At 32.0% G+C, this 25199-nt stretch overlaps 1 protein-coding gene across 1 annotated transcript in view; it reads left to right on the top strand.

Annotated features, from left to right (window-relative positions):
- Positions 1–25199, top strand: part of Lama2 (laminin subunit alpha 2) — a 571380-nt gene that overhangs the window by 230253 nt on the left and 315928 nt on the right. The window contains exons 9-10 of the mRNA XM_071613037.1: positions 6809–6908; positions 10902–11062. Coding sequence (XP_071469138.1) covers positions 6809–6908; positions 10902–11062 — 261 coding nt within the window. The remainder of the gene's footprint in view (positions 1–6808; positions 6909–10901; positions 11063–25199) is intronic.

Genomic DNA, 25199 nt, shown 5'->3' with positions numbered 1-25199 from the left:
TTATTGATTGGGTTATTTTTTGTTGTTGTTGTTGTTTGTTTGTTTGTTTGTTTGTTTTTTTGCTGTTAAGATTTTTGAGTTCTTTATGTATTCTGGAGATTAGTGCTCTATCTGATGTGTATGTGGTAACAATTTGCTCCCATTCTGCAGGCTCTCTTTTTACTTCACTGATGTTTCTTTTCCTGAGAAGAAGCTTTTTAGTTTGAATTCATCCCATTTATTGATTCTTGATTTTATTTCTTGTGCTATAGGAGTCTTATTAAGGAAGTCGGGGCCTAATTCCACATGATAGAGATTAGGGCTTACTTTTTCTTCTATTAGACATAGAGTCTCTGGTTTAATTCCTGGGTCCATGATCCACTGTGAGTTGAGTTTTGTGTATGGTGAGAGATAAGGGTTTAATTTCATTTTGTTGCATATGGATTTCTAGTTTTCCCAGCACCATTTGTTGAAGAGGCTATCTTTTCTCCAATATATGTTTTTGGTACCTTTGTCTAATATGAGATAACTATAATTATGTGAATTTGTATCTGTGTCTTCTATTCTGTACCATTGGTTTACAGGTTTATTTTGGTGTGAATACCTTGCCATTTTTTGTTACTATTCCTCTATAGTATAGTTTAAGGTCTTGTATAGTGATGCCACCTGCTTCATTTTACTTGCTAAAGATTGCTTTGGTTCTTTGGGGTCTCTTATTTTCCAGATGAATTTAATGATTGCTTTTTCTATTTCTATGAGGAATGTCACTGGGATTTTGATTGGAATTGCATTGAATCTCTGTAGTGCTTTGGGTAGTATGGTCATTTTAACAATATTAATTCTGCCTATCCAAGAACACGGGAGATCTTTCCATCTTCTAAACACTAGAAAAACTTAGGATATCAGGAACATGTCTGAACATTGTAAAAGCTATCTATGCTAATCCCCAGGCCAACATCATTCTAAATGGAGAAAGATTGAAAACATTCCTCCTAAAACTGGAACAAAGCAGGGATGCCCTCTTCCACCACTTCTATTTAACATAGTTCTTGAAACTCTAGCCAGTGCAATTAGACGAAAGAAATTAAAGGGATATAGACAGAAAAAGAAGAACTCAAATTATCACTGTTTGTTGATGACGTGATACTGTACCTAGAGGATCCAAAAACTCCACCAGAAAACTTTTAGAACTAATAAAGGAAATCAGCAAGGTAGTAAGATATAAAATTAACACCAATAAATCAAAGGCATTTCTGTACATGAGTGACAAATCCTCTGAAAGAAAACCACTCCATTTAAAATAACCTCAAAAAAATAAATAAAATACTTGAGAATCAACTTCATGAAAGAGATGAAAAACCTCTGCAATGAAAACTACAGAATGCTAAAGAAATAAATTAAAGAAAAGTTATTTAATTTTATCAGATGCTTTTCTGTATCCAGTGAAATAAATCTAATTGTTCTTATATGTTAATGTGGTAAATCTGCATTGATTTTTAAAATATTGAACCAACTTTGCATTTATGGGGTAAATACCACCTGATTATGAAATATAATCTTTATTTATTAGATGATTTTACTTAATTAAGGATTTTTATATTTTTGTATAAGGCATATCATTCTAAAGTTTAATTCTTTTGTAATGCCTTTGTCAGTTTTTGAATTGGCATACAATGGTCTCAAAAAATGAATTTGAAAATGTTTCCTTATTCTATGATTTCTAAAATTACTCATGTAAGATTGAAATTAAATGGAATTAAGGAAGTGGTATTAATTGTTTTTAAATGTTTCTTATATTTTTAGAACAGAATTCCCTACTAAAACTATCTAAGCTTTTTGTTTTCTTTGTAGAAAAACATGTGGTAATGAAATTAATTTTTATTGGTATAAAACTATATACACTTTGTATTTTGTCCACGGATCAGTTTTGATACATTGACGTTTTCCAAGTATTAGTTTAATTTAGATAAGTTGTCAAATTTTGTGATAAAATATTTTTCCTTAATATCCCCTTATTCTTCTTAAATTCTAGAGTATGTATACTGACACCACTTCCTTAATTCCTAAAAGTTTGAATTTTATTTTTCTCCTTTTTTTTTCTGATCAGTTTTGATAGGGGTTTATCAGTTTTCTAAATGTTTTTCAAAATTTTTTTAACTTTTTTCTATATTTATTGATTTCTACTTTTACAATACTTATATTATTCCTCTAACGTGTTTTAGTTTTCAATTTTTTATTATCTTACTACCTAACAACAAAGAAACAGATTATTTTGAAGCCATTTTTATTATAATATACATATTCAGATATATATTTTCTTCTAGTAAGTACTTTTAGCTGCTTCCCATAATTTCAGAAATGCTTTATATACATTATTATTTATTTAAAATGATTTCTAATTCTCAAGATTTCATTTTTTAAAAATTTAATTTCCAAGTATTTGGATGTTAGTTGTTTGATTTCCAAATATTTAGTCTTTCTCAATAAATCATATATTTATTGTGATCTACACTGAATATCATATTATCTGAGAATGTAGTAGTTAAGATGCCAAACTCTGGAAGTTTATTGATACTTATTTGTGGCTCAGTGCATAGTCTCTTGGTAAATGATTATGTGTACCTGAAATAGTTTGTCCTGATATTTTTGACTTCTGCACATATAGATCCATTCAATTTATGATTGCATTTCATATATTTTTTTTTACTATTTCTTCATGTATTTGAAGTACTGTTATTAGGTGCAGTCACATTTCAAAATTTTTATATCTTTACATTTTATATCTTATAAGTAGACATTTTAATAATTATGAAGATTTCTACTTAATCTCAGGTAAAACTTTTGGTCATAAAATCAACTCTGTCTCTAATTAATAAAGCTACAACAGCTTTCTTATGCTTACTCTGCATTTATATGTTTTTGATTTTTTACTTTCAACCTATTGGTATCTTCATTTAAAAGTAGATTCCTGTATAACTAAAATGAATCAATAAAAAGTGTGTTTCTGCTAATAAAAAATAGTAGATCGCTTATAAATAATTATATAGGTGGGTGTTTTTATCTTGACAATTGCACTTTTTAAGTTGTTTATTCCATGTATACAACATAGTTACTATTATGGATAGGTTTTGCTATGTGGTTTTTGTCTCAGAAACTTCTTAGCCTACATTTTTTCCTGTTGTCTTTTGTGTTATACACAACTATTTTTCACTATTCCACTTTACTTCTTCTGTCATCTTTTTAGCTATAACCTTGTGTATTATCTTTTTATAAGTTCATGCTATGGTGATTGTAATACATATATTCTTAAATTAGCACTATCTTATCAGAGTAACTAATATGATATTTCACATACAGTTAGGAAAACTGCAATAGCATAGTTCAATCTATGCCTCTCTTTGGGGCTTTTATTTTCCTTTATTGCTTGTAAGCCCCACAGTACAATATTGTAATTTTTGTTTCGATTCGTGTTTTTAAAAAAGAAATGAAGAAAAAAGAATTTTACAAATATATACACACACATACACACATACATACATACATACATACACTGACACACATCACAGTCTACAGTTAAAATGTGTGTTATACATATACACATATTTATATGTGTGTATACACATACACACACATATACATCCACACATACACACACACATGAACATATATATACATGTGCCATTTATAATAACCTTCAATTCTACCCTGTCAATTTGTCCTTTGCCTGAGTAACTTCTTCTACAGAATTACTAGTTATAAATTATCTTTTAAGATATTTTACTTAAAGATATCTGAAAATGTCTTTACTTCCATCATAGTTACAGAAATGGGTTTTTTTTCAGAACTTTAATGTAGTACCTTTTCTGAATTTTTTTAATGAGAATGCAATCATCCTTTGTCTATTTGTTTTTCTTGAGATTTTTATTTCCTATTTAGTACATTTTAGGCCATTAGTTCTTTAAAAAATAAAGACTCATTCTTTCTCCTTTACTTCTAGGACTCCATCTATATATATTTAGCTTACTTGGTTATATCCTATAGGTCACTGATGCTAATTTCTTAAAAAATATATCTTTTCCTGTTCTCTAGATTTGATAGTTTAATATATCTGATGTTAAGCCATTAAATTGCCACTTTTCTTTCTGCCATTTCTAACTGGCATTAAGTATATCCAGTGAATTTTAAAACTGAGATGTTTAATTTTCAGCTATCTGGAGTTCTCAAGTTTCTTACAGTTTCTGTTTCTCTACTAAAATACTCCATGCATTCACTCATTGTAAATATCATTTATTTTATGTTGGATATACTTGCAGTACCTGTATTGACTTCTTTGTATGTCAATTTAAATGCCTGAGTCACCTCAAGGTCTACTTTTATTGACTTCTTTTTCTTAAGCAATGATCACATTTTTTTGTTTCTTTTAGAACTAATAATTTTATTTTCATAGGACATTTTGGATAACACAATGTAAAGAGCCTAGATTTTGTTACCTTCCTCTGAAGATTTTCAGTTGTATCCTAGTTGGTAGTCAGTGCACCATATAACACCTGGAAATTGTGAGGCTTGTTTTTACCCTTTGCTTGGTCAGTTTGATGGAATCTCAAGGTGTTCATCTAACCATGTTGATTTAAACTCCAACTTCTGATTATTTTATGATATGCTGCACCTGAAAATTGCTCAGGTGATTCAGCTTTCTGGTCATTGCTTTTTACTTAATTCCTTGGCATTTTCTTGAAGCATCTTTAATAATGGATTAGTTAAGCATTTGTGGGATAATGATATATAGATTTTGGTTCTGTCCCTCTGTTAATATGGATCTTCTTCTGTACAATTTTTTCCCCTTAAAACATCAAATTCTTCCAGTTTTTGCCTGTTTTCAATTGTTCTTACACATCCTCAAGATTCAAGCTTGTCCTCTGATTGTGTGTTGCCCCATGTAAGACACTGCCATAATTGGAACTACAAGGTTGATCAAGTTTTTATTAAAAGTCAAGTAATGAATCTGCCACTAGGGTTTGGTACTTTGATACTTATAAAAATACTTATGCTAAACTAAATTTTTAAAAAACACATATTTTGCAAGCACTTAATATTTGGGCAGAAATAAAATTTTATGTATTGAAACTTATAAGTAAAGTAATTTATTTCTATGATCATCTTAAAATTGTCTTAAATTTGATTTTAGATTTATTGACTAAACAATGCACATTTTATTTATAAATTCATATATTTTGTATATGAAATACATATAAAACAATATTTACTTAAAAAGCCATTTATGAATCAAAATTATTACTTTAATAAAATTAAAAATCAAGGTAAAGTAGATATGTTTATAGAATCTCATAAATTAGAAGTTTTCCTGAACAATCTGATTCACTTATATTCTTCCAATTATCACAAGACATGATAATGAATTAAAAGGGCTTAGTTTACTAAAGCTCATCATTAAGATCATAAATCATATTTATGAGTCTAAATTTTATTCAATAGAATTTTTTGGTAATATGCTACTGAGGGTGTGCTTTGTTTTGTTTTGTTTTAGTGCCCTGATAGTTCTTCTGGATAGAAAGACCTCTTTCAAATTATTTACTCATGTATTCATATATCCAACTCCACTTTAAATGTCCCTGTTTTTTTTGGAAAATATTATTTGACTTTATTGTGTTATAGTGGTATCCTTCTTCTTTTTCTCAATAAGGTTCTGTTTGTTTGTCGTTTTTATCACTGTGTATATTTTCTTCAACCCCAGTCTTTCACATCTGTAACCCCTGCAAGCTCATTTCAGGTAGAGACCATGACTCTTATATTAGCTATGCAGTTCTTACTTCAAAATGGGAAAAGAATGAATGAGTCTAAAGCAAATGATGATTTTGGAACTGCTCTGTGATCTTATCTGATTCATATTCAATCACATGAGTAAGCAACTGTGATTTTAACATTCTGATTTATATTAGCAAATGAATTAAGTTTAATTACAAATATATATGAAAGGTATATTTTATTGGTGGAAAATGTTTACATATATATTTAGTAGCATTTCAGTATTTTCTGGACAACTAATTTAGGTATTTTTATTATTTTCCTATTCCATCTGGAAAACAAATGTTTCATATATAGTATATGAATGTAGTCTAGGTTTATTTCATTAAGATATTCTAACAGGAAAAGTTAGTAGTTACATTAATCATTTAATACATGCCAGACTCTTATGAGATTTTTATATATTATTCCTTTTAATTTTGATTTATGTAACATCACTGTAGTTGTTTTTATTACCCTTATATTACAAGAAAGTAAATAAATCACACACAGCTTCACAGCCAGTAAGTGGTCACACTGGGATATAATCTGAAGTTTTCCTAATGACCCAGGTCACATTGTTTCCTCTCAGGTTACGCAGCCTAACAGTCAGGAAGGCCTCATTATAAAATATATATTAGAATATACCCAATAAATATCATTGTTATTTTTCTCTGTTATGTTGACAATACTGTGGTGATAAAAGAGGTGCATCCTTAAATGCATAGTTTTTAAAGTCTCTTTATCAGGGATTTCCTCTACAAAATTCAACAATGGATTAAAAGAGATGATATTTAACTGCTGAATATAGGTAACCAACAAGTTTATTGTATCATCTTCTCTATGGATAGAGTTAGAAGAACTTGATTTTAGAAATAGCATGTGTACTAAAGTTCATTTCTTGTAATTTTTCTCAAAATAGTTTATTCTGTATTATTAAAACCAGTTTGTCCTTAAAAGTGGCTGAAATGAAAAATATTGCTGTTTTTATTACATGTGATGAAAAATATTTTAATATTTTTATTAGGTATCACCAAATTATCCAAGACCATGCCAGCCTTGTCATTGTGATCCCATGGGTTCCCTGACTGAAGTCTGTGTCAAGGATGAGAAATACGCTCGCCGAGGTGAGAGCCGCAGAGAGCCACTGCCCTTAGGAAGTCACAGGGAAGGCCAGCCTCCAGCATTTTCAGAACAACTCACAGTGAATTCCACTCACATGATGTACATCCTTCAATTTATCAATGTATCAGTTTTCCCTGCAGGGAACAGATTTTGTTGTGTCAAAAATTAGTTTTATGTGAAATTATAATCTCTTAAAAGCAAGAAGAGTTTAGTCATTTGTTTATATATTTATTATATATGGAAAGATACTCATACACACACACGGATATAGACACACTTGCAGAGTTATGTGTCTCTTAACAATGGCATAAATTCTGAGAAACTTGTCATTAGGTGATTTTGTTGTTGTATAAATGTCCTAGAATATACTTGTACAAACTAAAACTTTATCAGGCAATATAATGCTATGAAACCACGACATCAATAGTATATGTGGTCTTTCCTTGACCAAAATGACATGCAGTGCATGACTCTTTGTGTGTGTGACTGTGTGAATGTGTGTGTGTGTGTGTGTGTATGTGTGCATGTGTAGAGAAACAGGGAGAGACTGTGACTCAATCACAAGTGGGTGATGTCTCTACATTATTTTGTGTGTCTCATTATTTATTAGATAGTTTTGTAGCCTCTGTGGCTGCTAGTGTAAAATGACAGCATTCACTGAAGGGTGTGTATGCTACAATGGAAAGAAAACAGGGAAGAGCATATAGTGAAATGGAAGCAATAATACGGAAAGCAAGAAGTGTACATAAAGAGCTATAAAAGATAGTAGTCATGAGTCAAAGGGAAAGAGGCTGATGTTCACTTAAGCCAAATACTTTGGGAAATAAAATCCACAATGAACTCCAAACCTCAAGGAATCAAATGCCAACCTAACTCCTTAGTATAAAATGCTTGGGAGCTACTTCTAGGGTAGTCATTTGCCAAGTTTAAGTAGGAAATTCGTAAAATGTATCTGTAGCTATTTCTTTATATCTCAAAGAGTGAATTCTTGTCTTCTTTGGAAAGACTAAAATAAATCATGGCTACAATGTAGGTTTTTTTTCCCCTCTAATGACTTTAGAGTAGAAAGACTGGCAGTGTTTCTCTGGTATAGTTCAGCCTACCTACTTTCTTTATAAGACTGCAGACTTGCTTAGCAATTTGAGCATTAAATGCAGTCTTAAATCTTCAAAGATTAAAAGCTAATGTGTTTTAATATTCTAGTAATGATTACTGAGGTCACTTTTCATTTTAAGACCCCTTTCCTTTTTCTTTTCTTTTTTGTTTCACTAACAACAAAGTCACAGTGTTATTTTCAGCAATATCATTTATCTCCTGCATGCTTTTAATAAGTATATCATTGTTGAAAAAGTTATGTAAAAATGTAAGAAAATAACTACAATGCAGCGGAAATTCAGCAGAGATACTACTATTAACATTTTGCATGGTTTTGTCATAATGTATAGAGATTTTTTATAATGCTTCTTTTTACTTTACATATGAGTTTTCTTATAATCACCAAAACCTTCTCTAAAATCTGTTTTCAGCACCTAAATAATACATTAGAATATGGTTATACCACAATTACCTACTGAATTTAATGTAGACATTATTATTTCCAATTTTTGTGTATTATAACCAATTATTTAATGAACACCATTGTATATAACTATTTTTCAATTGAAAGAATATGTGGTGCATGATTTAAAAGGAAGGGAATAAAATAGCAGGCAATAGTGTCCTTGTTGATCTCCTTACCTCCGGTCTTCTTTCCAAATTTAACCATATTGAGTTTTTTCTCCTTTTCAGTTCCTGTAAATTACTTCCAGTATCTAAACAATATTCCCATTCAAGCATTTTGTCAATATAACATATTGCATATTGATTCCATATTGAAATGCAATGAACTGTGTTATTCATACCACCTACCTTTTATCCACTATCCATACCTTTTTAATATATATTTCTCCTAAATATCTTCATTATGATAAATAGAAAGCTTAAATATTTTATAACCTTTTGAATTTTGACTCTATCATGAGGTCCTACAATGACAGATCAGAAAAGTATCATCCTTACACCGTGCCTTGCCAGGTATGCCAATTACACACTTATCTTTTCAAAGATTTTACCAAGTTATATTTGTGGCTTTAGATTAGTAATTAATTATTATAATTTAAAAATGTAAGCATAATCAAGATTGGCATTATTATCATCATTGGCATTAATATCAGATGCATATTATTCAGTACAGACCTGAGTTGTAAAATTGGTCACACACTTGTAATACACTTTACCTTCAGACTTGGTCTGATTTCATGATCTCTTTAGGAAAGAATCCAAGATGTAGTCTAATGGTTTGAACTACTTTATCAAATTGTGTCACTAAGCAGTAAAAGAAAATATATTCCACTGCCTCTTTGGCATTAATTTGATTACTAATAAAATATAAATGTTTCTTTTGTGAATTATCTGTTTTCTTTGTTTTCTGTCAGTGTAAGGTAGTCTTAAGATTTTTAAAAGCCCTTTAAATATTAAAAATAATAATAGGTCCTATTTGTTATAAACAATTTCTGTGTCTCACTGGTGTTCATAAGAATTTCTAACATACAGTACTTAAATAATCTTTATATAATCATCTCTCAGAGTTCAGATAATCGTCTTTAGCTACAATAATGACACTATGTGAGATTATTATATTTTAAATGTTTTTCTAAACTGAGTTTCTTCCTACCCTTTATAATCTTAGCGCTATTGTATCCCCAAATTAGATGAATGTATTTATTTCCTTCATTTATGATTTCCTTTTATAATACCTAATTGATTAATCTATCCGCAAATGATTTTGGTGTTTTATAAGGAAAGTTTCCATCCATATTTTGTTTCTGAATGATTTCTTTTCTTTCACTGATATTAATACTATATCTTGAAACATTTTAAATATGATTACTTTATATTCTGTATATATTAGTAGTGCCATTGTTACCTGAGTCTGATTCTGCAGTTTGCTAATCATTGAAGTTTCATTTTCTAAAATATTTTATAGGTATGTATCGTATGTGTGTGTTGGTGTTGTGATATATGTATGTTCATGCTTGTGTGGGGTTGCCCTTTCAGAAGCTTTGAATTTGTATGAGATTCTCTGATATGACTTCTTAACTTATATAGGACCTAGGATTTTTTATTATTGTTATTGTTTTCTTCCTCGCCTCTTTTTTTTTTTTTTTTGGCATGGACTATATTTTCTTAATTTGCTCTTAACTTTTCTGAATTTTGAAGGTCTATTACCTGTATATATTTGTTTGGCATTTTTTATATTTTTCTAATCAAAGACATGAAGGGCAGGCAATATCACTGATGGTATTACTGAAGAAGATTCTAAGGGCATTCATGGAGATAAAATTTATACTTTATTTTTCTCTGTATAAAAAATAAAAATGGAATTTTAAGCTGCATGTATATCCCTCTTCTATTTATTTGTATGTCCAAAATATCTATTTCCATGAATACTTTCAGTCTTTTCTTCAGTAACACGACCATGACATTGTCTTTAGACCATCACTCCTGAATTGTTGTCTTAAGTACCATATTTTCATTCTCAAGGCCTTTGCCCATCTTGTGTTAGTGTGATGGGGTAGGTTTCTTGATCTATTAGGATGCACAAGTTAATACTTATTCTTCCCAGTATAGTCTCATTACCTAAGATTGTGTGGAAATTGCTATATTCTGACTATTGTTATAATTTTACTATAGCCTTGGTGGATGGTTTATGTAGTAGTTTGAAAGTTCATCTATCTTTTTTCATCCTTAATCTCTTGAAAGGTATTTAGAAGTTGCAGATTATGATAAATGTAGCAAACTTCCTTTTGAATTTGGTACCCAATAGCTATAACTATTGATGGACATCAAGAATCTAATGTTTGTGTCAAAATCAGCTCCTAAAGATTACTGTAAGAAAGCTTTGAGAATCCAAATTATGTATTTGTTTTTAAAATATGTGGTGCCTCTTTCCTTAGGTCTGGCACCTGGATCCTGTCACTGCAAAACTGGCTTTGGAGGAGTGAGCTGTGATCGGTGTGCCAGGGGCTACATGGGTTACCCAGACTGCAAACCCTGTAACTGCAGTGGCTCAGGGAGCACAAATGAGGATCCTTGTTTTGGTCCCTGCAACTGCAAGGTACATAGATTATTCTAGTAATGTTCCACGGTCAAGACAGAGGTGATTTTCTTTGGCTCCTCTGTTATGTCTGCTGGCATTAAGCAATTGTAACAACTTCTCCTGATAATATCCACCATCTATTCTATATGTAGTACTTTTATAAGTGTCCTTAAATGCTTATCGGGTTCACTGCAGCAAGATATTTATAAGTCATCTGTCATTTATCTAAAAACTACAAATATACAGAAGATAAGTCACCTTAACAGTCTGTGTCATATTATAACCAAAAGGCTTCCCCCATTGCCCTTCTTCTCTGTTAATTGAAAAATACACAGCACTAGATACAGCAATTCTTTAAAACCACAATATATTCAAATCTGTTTCTTCGCATGTAATACTTTAAAAATTCTGTCAAGGGTTTCATTCTGGATTTTTAAATAATCCTCTGAATTTTGAACCCAGATAGGTCTTAATATTCTCACCATATTCAACTGTTCAGTTTAATTACCAAAAGTATAAGAAGACCTAGTGGAATTGATTAAAGACTCAATATTTTCTCCTAAGACTACTTTTAGAAATGAAATTTTATTTGTTGTACATGCTCAGCTAATAGCTCATCATGTACACTCAAAGGGATGCACTACACCTGCAGCTTATACACATAGAAGGAACAGTGTGGAGTGCTCAAATCTAAAATAAGACATTTACATTTACATCTATAATAATCAGCTCCATAATGTTCTGATCAGTGTATAGCTACAGTAGGTAAGAGAGTGAACAATTCTTTGAAAAAAATCAGTATGCCGTAATGATACAAAAATAAAAATTACTACTTTTTTTCATTTTTTTCAATCATAGATGGAGGCTTACTAGCCTTACTAGTTTATTAGTCTTTTCTAGAAAGTTTTAAATATTACGTGGTTATGGCTGATAGATGTATATCCTTGTATGTGTGAATACCAACATTAAGCCATGACAACATTATAAGAAGTAGACAGTGAGTTGTTGAAAATCTTAGTTTTAATATTAATATTAGTAGCAAATATTCATTTAATGCTAAATATATATATATATATATTTTTTTTTGAAAAAGGCATATCTAAAATATAAAGCTAAAAATTATAATGGTTGCATTTAGAATGCATCTGTTTTATCAGGGGCTATTTAGGTGCCTATCTTGGGCTATTGAACTTGGAACACTTGGACAACTTGCTATCTACATAAGGAAGCAAAAGTCCATGAGGCCATGGTAAAAAGTTGTCATGTACTGGAAGATAGTAAATTTTCTAGATTCAATACGTTTTACTCCAATGTTATCTAAAATGAAAAATTGCTCTCATAGACCAAGGTTGGATAGCAGTCTGTGAGTGATTACTTGCTTAAGGACATTTCCCCTGTCCATCCTGAATGCTTTTTTTTTTTTTTTTTTTTTTGGTGGGGGGGTGTTGCAATCTTACAGGCTTTTAGTGCTTCTTCGCTGATATGTACTGAAACGAATTTTGTGTGTGCTTTATTTTCTTTTCCCCAAACTCCATAGAAATCTCTAATCTTTACCACTTGTGCAAATAAATGACAGGTAAGGCTAGGCTTAAAATCGAAGAGAAATTTCCTGAATCTATAGAATACAGGAAGCATTTATAGACTGATGGTCTGATGGTGTGCTCAAGGAAAGAATCACAAAAGTGAGGGAGGTAGACCTCATTTTGTTAATTTTCCTTGGGAAATCACTCAGAAAGGCTAGAATAAGGGAGCTGTAGTGTTAGCAGAGCTCCCAAGGAAAGCTCCTTGGGCTCCATGTGCCAGCTCTTTGCCTGAATTAATGTTGTACTGAGAAGTGATTACCATCCTAATAAGAAAAATGCCTCCCACGAAGACACTTGAAGCTCTGTGCAGACAATTAAAATGCACAATAAATAGCAATTAAGAAATCATAAAAGAGATTGAAAAATTAAGTAAATAGCATCATTAAAAGAAATGTCTTTCAGCCAGATGATATTTTAAATAGTAGACTCTCTGTTCTTAAAAACAATTTGGGGGAAATAAAAACTTGTAGAAAACAAGTTTCACAAAATATCTACATAAAGATCACAGACTATTTGTTCTAGCAGTTTAGATCACAAATATATATCATAATAATTATATCACAATATATTATAATGAATTCTATCACAACATACTGTAATTGAGACCCTATTGCTTCTTCTTTACAAGAATAATAAAAGCTAAATATTTCAGCAAATCACACATACAATTTCAATACTGAAAGGAATACGTACTAATGTAGAGAGAAAAGTGATATTTCCTTCTGTTTCATGAAAACATGGTTTGTCACAGTGTGTCAACTGATCATTAAAGCAGCATGGACCAAAAAGCTATTTAAGAAGCAAAATATTTGAGACATGAATTCATATAAATTATAGATTTTTGACTGAATAGGAAGAATATGTGTGTGTATTCATGTGCATATACTATTGATATCAAATTTAGTAATATTAAATAAGTATTTACTTATAAATAGAATAAAAATTACATGTAAAATAATCTCTATAAGTATCATCTCCAACATGAACATTAACTATTAAGCACATGCATACCTATTTCCTTATACTATAAGATAATGAGAATTTTTATTTTTTTTTTGTAATTTCATTAGAAAGAAATATCTCAAGTATGAAGATGTTTTATTGAAATGCTTCTTTATGAAGTCTTGGGACTAATTTTTTTTTCTAGTGTTAATTTTAAATGACTGATACTTTAAATGCCACACTGAGTTTATGTAGATGACACCTTTCACATTTCTGCTATTTTAAACACCTAGATAAGCTCCATAACATAGCAAATGAATTTTAAAACACTTTGATTCATTAAAGAAAGGGAATTTTCTAGGTATCAGACCAAGGAAGGAAATCAAAGTTGAGCATAAATTCAAGCAAAACTCAACACTGAGTGAAGTAGTAGGTGTGAGGCTAGTCTTGGTTATAAGATGGTAACTAAAGTTTGGGTATTTAATACAAAGGACTGGACAGTAAGATTGAGGGAAAATGCAGCTGATTAAACTTAAGCAAGAATACTGCCAATGCTCTCTGAAACTGAAAAGGGGTCTAGAAAACTCTTCCTGCAAACCTAGACAGGAAATTTTTCTTTGGGATTGTGGGTAGTGAAAAATTAGTGCCTATCTCCAAACCGGACTGCCACAGGGGGATGGAGTCAATCTTATTCTCCCTTATATGACTGAATTCTCCAATAAATCAAGCAAGTGGTTTTCCCATAGGAAAAAGAAACAGAACTACAACTAAAAATGAGTTCACCATAGAGCAGCACAGTGCACAAGAGAAAAATAACTACAAAAGGAAATTGGTAGCCATGAATATGAGAATATTTATACACTAAAAACTAGAAAGCATAGTGTGAAACAAATCATATAATAATAAAACATGTAATACCTTTTGTCTCATAAATCATAAAACTAAAACTATGTTAAAATGTACCATCATTAAAATATGATCTGAAGATTAAAGAATAAAAAATAAGAACTAAAAGATTATATAAAGTAGGGTCCTATGTTAAAATACAAGAATAACCTGGTTTAGAAAAGAAAATTTAAAATATATATAGTCATTAGAAATAAAAAATCAGTCAATAGATGTTTTAGTCAGCCTTTCAGACTAAAATAGCCATAAGAAAAACTTAGAGAAGAAAACATTTATTTTGGCTCAAAATTTATTTTGGTATCAGAGGGTCAGGTGATGGTGGGTGACACTCCATGCTCTGGGCCCAAGGTGAGGCAGAAATCATGGCAGATGGGTGTGATGGAGGGATGCTGGGATGTTCTTGGCAGCCAGGAAGCAGAGAGAGAGAGCAGAGTGGGGAACAGGCCACAGTGGAGGTGAACCCTTCCAGGGAAGGCCCCAGTGATCTACCCCCTTCCAGACACAGCCCACCTGTCTACAAAGTACCACCCAGTCAGACCATTCAAATTAGGTTAAACTGATTATATTACAGCTCTCACAATCCAATCATTTTACTTCTGAACATTCCTGCATTAACCTAGGAGCTATTGGGTGATACACTATATCCAAACTATAGCAGTGATTTAAACAAGAGATTAGGTACTACTGGATAGAGAGTAGGAAATACAGTCTAGAGGAAGTTGCCTACAAAGTGGCACAGGAAGGTAAAGAAATAATTGAATAAAAGAAAAGATGAAGTTCAACCTAATTTTAGCAGGGATTTTCAGATAAAAGAGCAGATGATATTGGGTAGAAACAATATTAACTTTAGCAGGGATTTTCAGAGAAAAGAGCAGATGATATTGAGTAGAAACAATATTCAAGAAATAATATTCAAGAAGCAATATTCAAGGAGTAGCAAAGGATAAAAGAGTAATCAACAAAGAAACCATACATCCTTAATTTAAAGAAATTAAACAAAACAACCCACCAGCAAGGCCCATAGAGAAACCTAATTACCAGCAAGAAAAAGAGAAAAATACTAAAATTAGAGGTGAATATAGTAATTTGTGAATATTCACCACTAATCTGCCTTCATAGAAAGAAATACTAAATAATGTATGTGCTTTAGTAAGAAGAGTATTAGACACAGACGTGTTTTACTACATTGAAGGATACACGAATAAACCTATAAAAAACTGCAGCATTTTCCACACAATAATAACAAAAATAGTTATAATAGCAACATAAAGCTTTGTGGATACCTAGAAATGCTTTAAAAATAGAGGTAATTTTAAAGATTATTGAAGAATATAACCTAGAATATTAAATGTGGAGATAGTTGATAATACCAAACACCAGTGAAAATCTGGGGAAATAGAAATGTTTACCATTGCTAATATTAAGGTGTATTACTAGCATAATTTAAGAAAACAATATGGCATTATCTAGTATCTTTGAGATGACAAAACCCTGTCATCCAGGACTCCACATTTAAACATTTACCCTTAATGAAATTCTTAACTATATGTTTAAATAAGTATATAAATGATGTTCAACATAAACCTATTTGCTATAACAAAAAGAAAAAAAATCTAAATATCCAAAAATAGCAAAAGTAAGTTGTAATATAGTAAAAAAGTAAGTTGTAATATAGCAAAAGTAAGTTGTAATATAACCCTTTGTATCCATAGGTTTCTACATCCTAAGACTTAAACAATTGTATATTGAAAATATTGTTTAAAAATTATACTGAGTATGCACAGACTTTTTCTTACAATTATCCCTAAACAATATAACACCTATTTATATTGCATTACATTGTATTAGGATTTATAAGTAATTCACAGGTTTATAATATATGGAAGGTTGTGTATAGGTTATATGCAAATGCTTCATGAGTTTATGTAAGGAGTTTGAACATCACTAGATTTTTGGAATCCATGTGGAATCTTGTAATCAGTCCCCTACAGATAAGAATGAACAACTGAATGTTCATTTAATCTGATAAAAGAAACAGTTAAAGTAAATGAAATAAGTCTATATGTAAAAACATTGATAAATTTCAGAAACCTTAGATAAAGAAAACAAATGCCATAAAGTTATCATTTATGTAAAGTTATAAAACAAAATAATTCTATATTCTTGTGGACACTCTAGAGAAAGAAAACAGAGCAGAACTTAGGTAAGATTCAACTTTATATTTAAAACTATATCTGAAGCAAACATGTAAAAAATGTAAAGATTGTTTACCTTTAGATGGTGGGTAATGGATATCATATTACAAGTAATTTTATGATGCTTTAAAATAATTGCTAATTTAAAATTTCTAAAATTAAAGGTAAAAAGAATTCTAGATTTAAGAGCTGAATGAAATTCTTAATTCAACTAATATCAACCACACTGTTGCTTTTACACATATGGGGTTCTCTTGTACTCTTATTTAGACAATAATATTAAGGAACATTATCCTCATTATATTCCAACTATAAAAACAAAAATATTGTGAGACAAAATTATTTGCAAGTTTTTATACATTATTATACATGATTGAAATTTCTGTCTTTATGAATTACAAGTCCACCTTAGACAGTTGAATCTACTGAATAGAAATGCTCTCTGACTCTGGTGTTTGTTTATTTTAAGTACCACCTGCTAGAAATTGGCTCTGTTTTAGTTTGGTGCTATATTATTTATTCAAAGTCAGTTGGATTGCAGAATGTGATAAATAATATAAGCTGACCTTGATCTATGTAGGAACATTGGCTTTTGTTTTTATTAAAGACTTAGTAAAATACTAGAAATCAAACGTTATTTTCATCTTGTTTTGCTTTGGTTTTTTATTGTACTTTCCATTAAGTCCTTCTTAGCCCACAGGACTGTGTGATCTGGCCTTGACTTACTCCTCTAGGATGTTCTTGAGCCTCAATCATTGTCTTCCAGCCTTGCTCAAATTCTTTGGGTCATCAATCCTTTTGTAACTTTGCAATCTTACAAGCTTTATTCAGACTGCTTGGGAAATCTCAGCTCTCCCCTTCCTTTGCTTAGTCACGTGCATTTCAAGGCTCAGCTTTACCTTTACTTGAAAAGCTCTCCCAGGTACATCAATAGAAATCATTCTGCTGCCACAATCACTTTTACACTGTCCCCCTTTATGATCTTTTCACAATTTGCAATCCTATTTTATGTCTGTCTTACCTCTGGGGATGACAGGGGTCATATATAATTTCTCCATCATTACAAAACAAGAAGGTAACATAACAACTCTATATGAGAAAGTAGAAATCTTTAAAAAATTGTGAAGTTTGACAGTCAGTTCCATTTCATAGTCTACAAAATGATGATACTGAATCTTTCCTCTATAACTCTCTACAGATGTAACTATAACATTGAAGTTCTGTACAAACATAAAGTATAACCATAAATGCCTACTGGATTACTTTTTTTGGTTGTTGTTTATATTCCTTTTCACAAGTACAGATAAGTTTTAATTATCCTTCCCTAATAGGATGTTTATGGCGTGTTAACTTTTTTATTGGTTTTGAATTTCCCTCCTCTTTTTCATTTGTGTATAAGAATGGTCACACCATTTAACATGTTAGATTGAACCTTGGACATTTCTTCAAAGGACCTTCAATGTATATATTTGATCCTGGATCTAAAATTGCAAACGTAAAGTTTTTAACATGAAGACTGCATTCAGAAATTTGTCTCTTACAGCAGCTACAGTTCAGATATTAATGACTTTTTTTTTTACATTGACAAAAATATCCTCGATAAAAATTAGTTCCCTCTGGGCTCTTTTATTAGATGTCATCTTTAGGCCTTATTTTCATGCCTAGCTCACTTTTACCAAGAATCCTACTAAATCAGTGCACAGAGAATTCCCTACTCTTAATATCCGAGTACCTTGACCTGTCTTTAACAAGAATCCTATTAGGGTGATTTAACAGGAATGCTACCTACTTGTGATGTTTCCTCTCAGTAGTTTTCCACCCACTAACCCTTTCTGCTCCTTGACTATAAATCCCCACTTATCTTTGCTGTATCAGGCATGAAGCTCAGTTCTATATTTAGCTCTCACTTCCCCTATTGCAATAGTTTCTGAATAAAATATTTTTATTATGTTAAATGCTATATGACTATGAGTCTTTTCAGTAATATTGAAACTCAACTTGTGAAAAGTAAAAACTAATTTTCATTTGTTTTCTTCATTCCCTAACCCACCAACTATTTGTCATCTAGCTCAGATCACTGTGTTTAGAGTAAACACTCAACAAATACTGCTAATTAGCCAGTTATTCTTCCATTTGTTAACTTCTTTTAATACTAGGATACATTAAAATGAAGGCCATAATGGAAGAAAGCCTGTAATTGACTGTATACCCCCCAAAAAAACAAGTACGACTGCAAAATTCCTGAAGCAATTATCACACACACACACACACACACACACACACACACACACACAAACACAATCCTTAAATGTCACTGCAGATATTCTTGGTAACTTTGTCAATAGAATTCCCAGTTGACTAACAACCACAGATAAGCATGCACTGCAGAAGTTGTACCTCATTTATAACCAGGCAGCTTCCTGATACAGAATACAGGAAACTACTGTGACTCTATTTCTCCAGAGAGACACTATACTGAGGAAACTATGGCAAAAAGAAATTGATGTTAGCTCAACAGAATTTGACTTAAAGAAATCAAAACTAAAAAAAGCTAGTAAGGTGCCCACCCCCCACTCCTTCTGCTTCCCCCCCCCCCAGGGGAAAAGAAAACCAAAAATAAAAAGAAAGAAAAGAAAATGAAAAGCACTATAAATATTTTTTGTAGGATAGGACATAATATATTTAATTATGTAGTCTGGTAAATATGTTCAATTGAGATATACGTCTGTAAGCACCCATTTCCTCTTAAGGGAATGAAAATTGGTTCTTGGGTGATGAAAATATATTCATTTTATGTATAAGGCAAACATATTCACAAAATACATCTGTACATACAATGTATCTATAGTATTAAAATTTCATGAGGGATTATTATTAAAAAAAGAATAACTAAACAGATTTCCTTAGGGAAATGATAATGAAAAATTGGTTGAATAAACTGAGAAAACTGGTCTCAATTAAAATGGCATTTTATTATCACAATATATAAGAATAAAAATATTTATTATCTGGATTATTTACAATGAAAAATAATTTATTATTATTGGTTCATATTTAATTTTTAATATAATCAATTAGAATAATGCTCTAAAATAACACAAGTAGAATATTGGGAATATTAATCTCTACAGTAGAAATATGGAGCATTTGGAAATTACCCTATTTTGTAGGCTTCAATGTGAAAACTGTTATTGAATCTGTACATCAGAAAGACTCAGCAGTGAATTCTAAATAGATAAAATATTAAAACAAAATGACAGGAGCTGCCCAGTGGAAATGCTTGTTTAATAGAGTCGAGCCTAGTTTGTTTAAATAAAGAGTAAAGTACATTTTTAAATGTATTAAATTATGTTAATAACTCTTTTTAAAGTTGATCAGTACAAAGAAGTGATGGAATAGTAGTTTAAGGAAGGATAAATCTCATAATGATTAAAAAGCATCCAGACTAGAAGTTATAACGTCTCACTCTCCTGATCAGATAGTTAGGATCCCACCTGGACTTCAGGGACTGAGCCATGGCCTCTGCCAACCTTATAATATAAAGGGCAAATAAATAACAAAAACAGTGGTTTTACTCTTTGTGTTTGTTTATTAATTTATTTCAGTAAATGGATTTTGATAGATCCTCCTGCTAGGGACATTCCAGTAAATGAAGATTTTGCTGCAAACTGGGCATGGTGGCACACTCCTGTAATCCCAGGGGTTTGGGAGGCTAAGGCAGAAGGATCACAAGTTCAAAGCCAGCCTCAGCAAAAGTGAGGCACTAAGCAGTTCAGTGAGATCTTGTCTCTAAATAAAATACCAAATAGGGCTGGGGGTGTGGCTCAGTGGTGGAGTGCCACTGAGTTCAATCCCTGGTACCCCTCCTCCCCCAAAATAGATAGTACTACAGTAGCCTGTTCTCACCTTATCATGAAAATCTTGGGATACATCTTCTTTGCTCAACCCTGTGGCTTTTCTGCCTCACTTTTCCTTCAGGGGCATAGACGACTGTGATGTCTCAGGATGTTCTCTGAACCCCTCTCAGAGCAGTGAGTTCATATCTTGTGAAATGTTATCTATGCACTTCTCTTAGTTCCTTTGCTCTATTGCTTGCTCTTGAAGGCAATTTTATTTTCCCTCTGATATCACCTATTAGACCACATAGAATAGCTGTCATTTGATGAATGAATGAGTCATACAAAGAATAAACAAAGAAGAAAAATAATGTGTGAGTTGTTTATTAATAAATTGATATGGGAAGCAAAAGAAATTCAGTTGCCCAAAGAGCTCACCCTTAAAGCAGATGGTTCACTCTCAAGCTAAAAATCATAACATCAGTCCTGAATCATTCATATCAAGAGGAAACTTCCAGGGAATGAATCAGGAATGCAATCAGGGACTGAGTCACAGATGACAATGTTGATAAATCAGACAAGTTTTGAAAAAGCAATAGTACCCCTGAAGACCAATAGAAAGAATTGGGATCTAGGCTGCTAAGATTACACTGATAGCATAAAGATGCTAATTATATACAGATTGTGAAACACATTATAGAGGAGGTAGGAAACCGGTGCCTCTATGAAGGTGTACACAAATGTCTTAAAACACTATACTCCTATCTTTGAATTGTGCTCTTCTCTATTGTATAAATATTTATTATTGCACTGTAATGTTCTCTAGCAATCATCATTTAAAAAAAAGACTTATTTTTAAAAGAAAAATTGTGAAGCACTAAGTAGAACATTATTTAGATATGCAGTCAACTATACACTCTTTCAAGGGAGTTTGTTAAAGGAAATAGAACCTAATAAGATTAGTTTTCTAGATATCTATGTTGATATGTGTTTAGAAAGAAGATGTTTAGTGAATTCAAAGATTTTCTCCAGTTCTTCATCTTCCTACCAACTTCAAATGGCCCTTTAAGTAGGCCATGAGGAATGATATATAAGCAGGTCATATATACATTATATTTATTATTTAGTTATATTTCAGTATTTGCAGTAGAGCCTGAGAAAAATCAAAATCTAGCAATTTTGGATAATGAATCTACCTCAATCTTATTAGAAACATAAAAAAAATCTTGACAAAATAAATTTAGTTTCTTTGAGCAAGAATGGTTCAGGAATCAGGCAGTACTCAAAATTGGAAGAGATTCAGAGAACTCTGCACACTTATGTGGTCAATAAATATTAGAGAGAGAGAGAGAGAGAGAGAGAGAGAGAGAGAGAGGAGAGAGAGAAGAGAAGAGAAGAGAAGAGAGAGAAGAGAGAAGAGTACAGAAGCAACTTGTTGGGTTACTTCTAGGCATTTGCCTTATTTGAACACTGATCAGTTGGCAGCCTGTAATTGGCTTAAACTTAGCTGTTTGTGATTGGCTGAAACCTGACTATCTGTTACAATAAATATACTCCTAAATTAGGTTTTCTACTCATTGAAAAATTAAGTTGCATTTTTATTATGTAGGAACTCAAAGTATGGAGATGGCCTCAGATAAAATTGAATTTAGCAGAAACTATTATTCACTATAAAGTAAATATAAGGTATAGACTCAGGAATAAAAAGTGGGAGTATAGATTTTTTAAATTGTGGCATTAAATAAATATGCAAGGAAATCTTATATAAGGTTTTTGGAAATGCTGTAAAAATATGACAATCATTCATAGAGGGGAATGAATTGAATTGGGTGTAGAAAGAGTAGGATTAGTGTGAAGACCTAAAATACATCACTTCAAAGATTTTTCAAAATAAACAAGGCAAAATCATCACTTGGAGACATGTTTTTGTAGCTGTAGATATCCTACATCACTAGCATGATGTGTCAGGGACCATAAGATCAACCCCAGTTTGAATGATTTGTCAAGAGGATTCACAGGGCTCAGAAAGCTGTTATATTCATATTATAGTTTACTACATGAAAGGTTGCAGATTAAAATTGCCAAAGACAGAAAATGCATAGGGAAGAGTTCAGGAGAGACCAAGCAAGCACAAACTCTCAGTTATCTTGTCTCAATGGAAGCACACTGAAGGCTAAGTTCTCCATGCAAAAGTATGTGACTACTCAGAGGAATTGTTGCTCATTAAGGAAGTTCATCTGAGTCTTGATGTTCTGGACTTTTACCAGGGGCTCAGTTATAATGTATAATGGTCCACATTACCAATCTTAAACTACCCAGTCTTCAGTACCTCCAGAGTTCACACTGGTACGGCATGGCCCTGGTGCTTCCAACCGGCCAAAGCCAGGCATTCTCCTTATAAAGTATCTGCTGTGACTCTAGGACCCAGGCATATGAAGGTTTATTGGTTATCTTCCCATAACATAACAATCATCATTATATGCAGGGTTTGTGTACCCTAAACCTGTTGAGGTAACCCATTATTGCACCATAAAAAGTGAAAGGTTTTGTTGTTCAATGACTCACATCTCTTAGACATTTTACTCACTGCTATTGACTTAAGTCCCTCAAGTATAGTGCTATTGATTTATCTCCTGCTGAGCAGTCACAAATGACTTACTAGTTCTTAAGGGGAAATGTCAGGTCAATGTATATTAGGATTGCCTTTAGGATCTATAAACTGAGGATAGAGACCCTGGATTGCAAGAACCAAGTGAAGCTCCTAGCATATTGAAGTTATTCGATGTATTTGTTTTGAAAGAATAAATAATGAATGAACCTTCTACCTATTACGCTATTCTTGTTTCCAATATCTTTGCTAACATGAGTCTCTTGTTCTATCCCTGCCAACTAGTTGAATTCATAAACCAGACTTAAAGTTTACATGAAATTTCACTCCTGCTGTAAAACCTCCTAAAGCTTGCAGCAGAAATTAGTGCTTCCTTATGGTACACCTATAATTTAGTTCACTTCTAAGATGCAGTGACCACATTCCACCTTGCATTAGAGTTGATTGTGAGTCTATCTTGTTACCTAAGTAGATGCTGGTTTTTAAAGACAGAGACCTTGACTCGCTCATATTTATGGTACTTCGAATTTCTTCCCTAATGTGTTGCTTCAGGTTATCAAATTGAATTGAATATGCAATTATTTAATCATATTTTCAGAATCATGTTACTAGGCTAAAATGAAGCTAAAGAAAATGCAACTAATGTCTAAAATTTTCTAATTGTTGAACTCACTCTGAGTCTCAGAAAAGTGGTATGATTTGCTTTCAAATGAGAGTAAATGAAAAGTGGATTAGAGCAAGCACAGAAGAACACAGTGTTCAGAACACCTGGCCTGTGTCCTCAACAGGAGAAGCAGAACTATAATTATAGCTATGTTTCATCCTTCTGCCTGTGTAATCCTTTGAAGATGCCCTCAACTTCAGCGCTGTCTGGACTTATGTGTCCCGTTAGGTCTGAAATAAGTTTTATTACTTTCTCTGAAATCATCTCAAAATATCTGAAATCTACCTTAAAAAATTAAAACTTGCAAGAATGTTAATGCATTGCTTCATTTGGTGTGCATATCAGATTCTACAGTTTAACACATGAAACAAGAGGAGAAACACCCCCTTGTTGAGGCTTCCAGTGATGCAGAAGTGGTTGATGTCAATGGACCTTAGAAATGCAGAGCCAAAAAGTTAATTTTAAACAAGTTCTGGATATAAGGAGAAGCTCTTCCAAATCCCTCCTTACATTTATGCCATTTTTTTCTATATTACCTTACAAATTTTCAGATTTTAACATACTTGTCTTCTTCCCAATCTTGACTTATTTAAAACTATCTTTTTTATCATCTATTATGTTCAGAGCACTTTTTTGTATGTAGAAATCACCACCACTTGACAAAAAAATTATGACGTCTGCATTCAATGTTGAACCAGGATTTCTTATTTTCTGGGATTGAAGTGTGCTGGAAAATAAAGGTCAGGACACCAAGATCTGGAAGCAACACTTTATTAATGGCACTATGGTTCAAAGGAATAATTCTCAAAGTCTGAGCCCTGAGCACAGTGGGACTCTTATTTTTAAACATAAGCAAGTGTTTGGTACATCAAAGCAAGGGAGTGGGTGCAATTCTATTGAAGGTTTCATTCTACACTCCTTTATGTGGATACAAGCTAGTCAACACCGTGTGACTCTTTGCTCATACAGCTTAGGGAATTTTACTGAACTAAGCATAAAAATTATTCTGTCCCCATTGCTTTGCTTCCTGCTTCTACTACTGTAGTTATCTTTTATAGGTACCTGTAACCACTGCAAGCCTTTATGATTAAATGTCCATAAGCAGAGTTGCTGTGTGTCAGCGTGCAGAACCAGTCTGTCAAATCTTAAACTGCTAAAGTTCCCAATTTGCTCTACCACAATAAGCACAAGTAAATAGGGTTTCTACCTCTGAATAGATTATGGTACACATCCAGGAAAACTGCATTTTTTTGTGGTTATCTTAAGGCAGTGTACAAAAGGCCATCTGAACACAGTTGAGAGAGAAGTTAGTTCTCCAAGGAAAAAGGAAAGCTTCAAAATTGAGGTGTAAAGGGAATTTAAGAAGAGGGGAAATGCAGAATAAATTCACCTTTAAGTAATATTGAAAATCTATTTTCTGG

This window comes from Marmota flaviventris, chromosome 6 (genome assembly GCF_047511675.1).
Source record: "Marmota flaviventris isolate mMarFla1 chromosome 6, mMarFla1.hap1, whole genome shotgun sequence".
NCBI lineage: Eukaryota > Metazoa > Chordata > Mammalia > Rodentia > Sciuridae > Marmota > Marmota flaviventris.
Note: the sequence above shows the minus strand (reverse complement) of the source record. Positions and strands in the feature narration are given on the sequence as shown.